General features: G+C 57.7%; 1 protein-coding gene across 1 annotated transcript in view; it reads left to right on the forward strand.

Moving 5' to 3' along the window:
- Window positions 1–1,170, forward strand: part of mrpl16 (mitochondrial ribosomal protein L16) — a 4,046-nt gene extending 2,876 nt beyond the window's left edge. The window contains exon 4 of the mRNA XM_068057579.1: window positions 660–1,170. Coding sequence (XP_067913680.1) covers window positions 660–1,145 — 486 coding nt within the window. The 3' untranslated portion in view covers window positions 1,146–1,170. The remainder of the gene's footprint in view (window positions 1–659) is intronic.
- Window positions 1,171–1,442: the final 272 nt, after the last annotated feature.

Genomic DNA, 1,442 nt, shown 5'->3' on the forward strand with positions numbered 1-1,442 from the left:
TCCACCCCCACCCCTTCCCCTCTCCTCCACCCCCCACCCCCTTCCCCTCTCCTCCACCACCCCCTTCCCCTCTCCTCCACCCCTTCCCCTCTCCTCCTCCCCTTCCCCTCTCCTCCTCCCCTTCCCCTCTCCTCCTCCCCTTCCCCTCTCCTCCTCCCCCCCATTCCCCTCTCCTCCTCCCCCCATTCCCCTCTCCTCTCCTCTCCTCTGCCCCCCCTTCCCCTCTCCTCTCCCCCCCCCCTTCCCCTCTCCTCTCCTCTCCCCCCCCCCTTCCCCTCTCCTCTCCTCTCCCCCCCCCCTTCCCCTCTCCTCTCCTCTCCCCACCCCCCCCTTCCCCTCTCCTCTCCTCTCCCCCCCCCCCCTTCCCCTCTCCTCTCCTCTCCCCCCCCCCCCCTTCCCCTCTCCTCTCCTCTCTCCCCCCCCCTTCCCCTCTCCTCTCCTCTCTCCCCCCCCCCCTTCCCCTCTCCTCTCCTCTCCCCCCCCCCCCTTCCCCTCTCCTCTCCTCTCCCCCCCCCCCCTTCCCCTCTCCTCTCCTCTCCCCCCCCCCCTTCCCCTCTCCTCTCCTCTCTTCCCCTCTCCTCTCCTCTCCCCCCCCCCCCCTTCCCCTCTCCTCTCCCCCCCCTTCCCCTCTCCTCTCCTCCCCCCCTTCTCCCCTGCAGGCACTTGGAGGTGGCTACCTTCACTGGGGTCACTTTGAAATGATGCGCCTCACCATTAATCGACACATGGATGCCAAAACCATGTTTGCTCGCTGGCGTGTAAATGCTCCATATAAACCCATCACACGCAAAGGACTCGGTCAGAGAATGGGCGGTGGTAAAGGGGCCATCGACCACTATGTCACTCCAGTCAAGTATGGCCGGATTGTACTGGAGCTTGGAGGGAAGTGCACATTTGAGGAGGTGGAGCCCTTTCTATGTGAAGTCGCCAAGAAATTGCCATTTCCTGCAAAGGCAGTCAGCAAGAAATCCCTGGAGGAGCTGATGAAGGAAGATGAGCAGAAGGCTGAAAACAACCAGAATCCCTGGACCTTTGAAAGAATTGCAACCATGAATATGATGGGAATCCGCAAAGTGTTGAGCCCCTTTGATTTAAAATATCATGGCAAATTCTGTGGGAAATCTCGCGTTCCTAATCGTGTGTGAAGATTAATAAATCTGGCAAAATGTTCTTTTAGTCTGTTTATTTTTGGTTGAATAACCGGATTTATATCAGAATACCTGCACATTACAAGTATTAAAAATATAGTCTGCATCTTTAGAGTGGAAGCAATCTTTCCTGTGAGTCAGAAAGTTCTAGGTTCAGGCAGTGCTTACTGACGGAGTGCTGCAGGTGCTGTCCTTTGGAATGATAACCCGAGGTCCAGTCGGGTGCGCATCAAAGATCTCATAGTGCACTAAAAGAAGAGCTGGGAGCCCTTCCTGTTTTCTGGCCACCGCCCC

Source organism: Heterodontus francisci, chromosome 25 (genome assembly GCF_036365525.1).
Source record: "Heterodontus francisci isolate sHetFra1 chromosome 25, sHetFra1.hap1, whole genome shotgun sequence".
Classification (NCBI taxonomy): Eukaryota; Metazoa; Chordata; class Chondrichthyes; order Heterodontiformes; family Heterodontidae; genus Heterodontus; species Heterodontus francisci.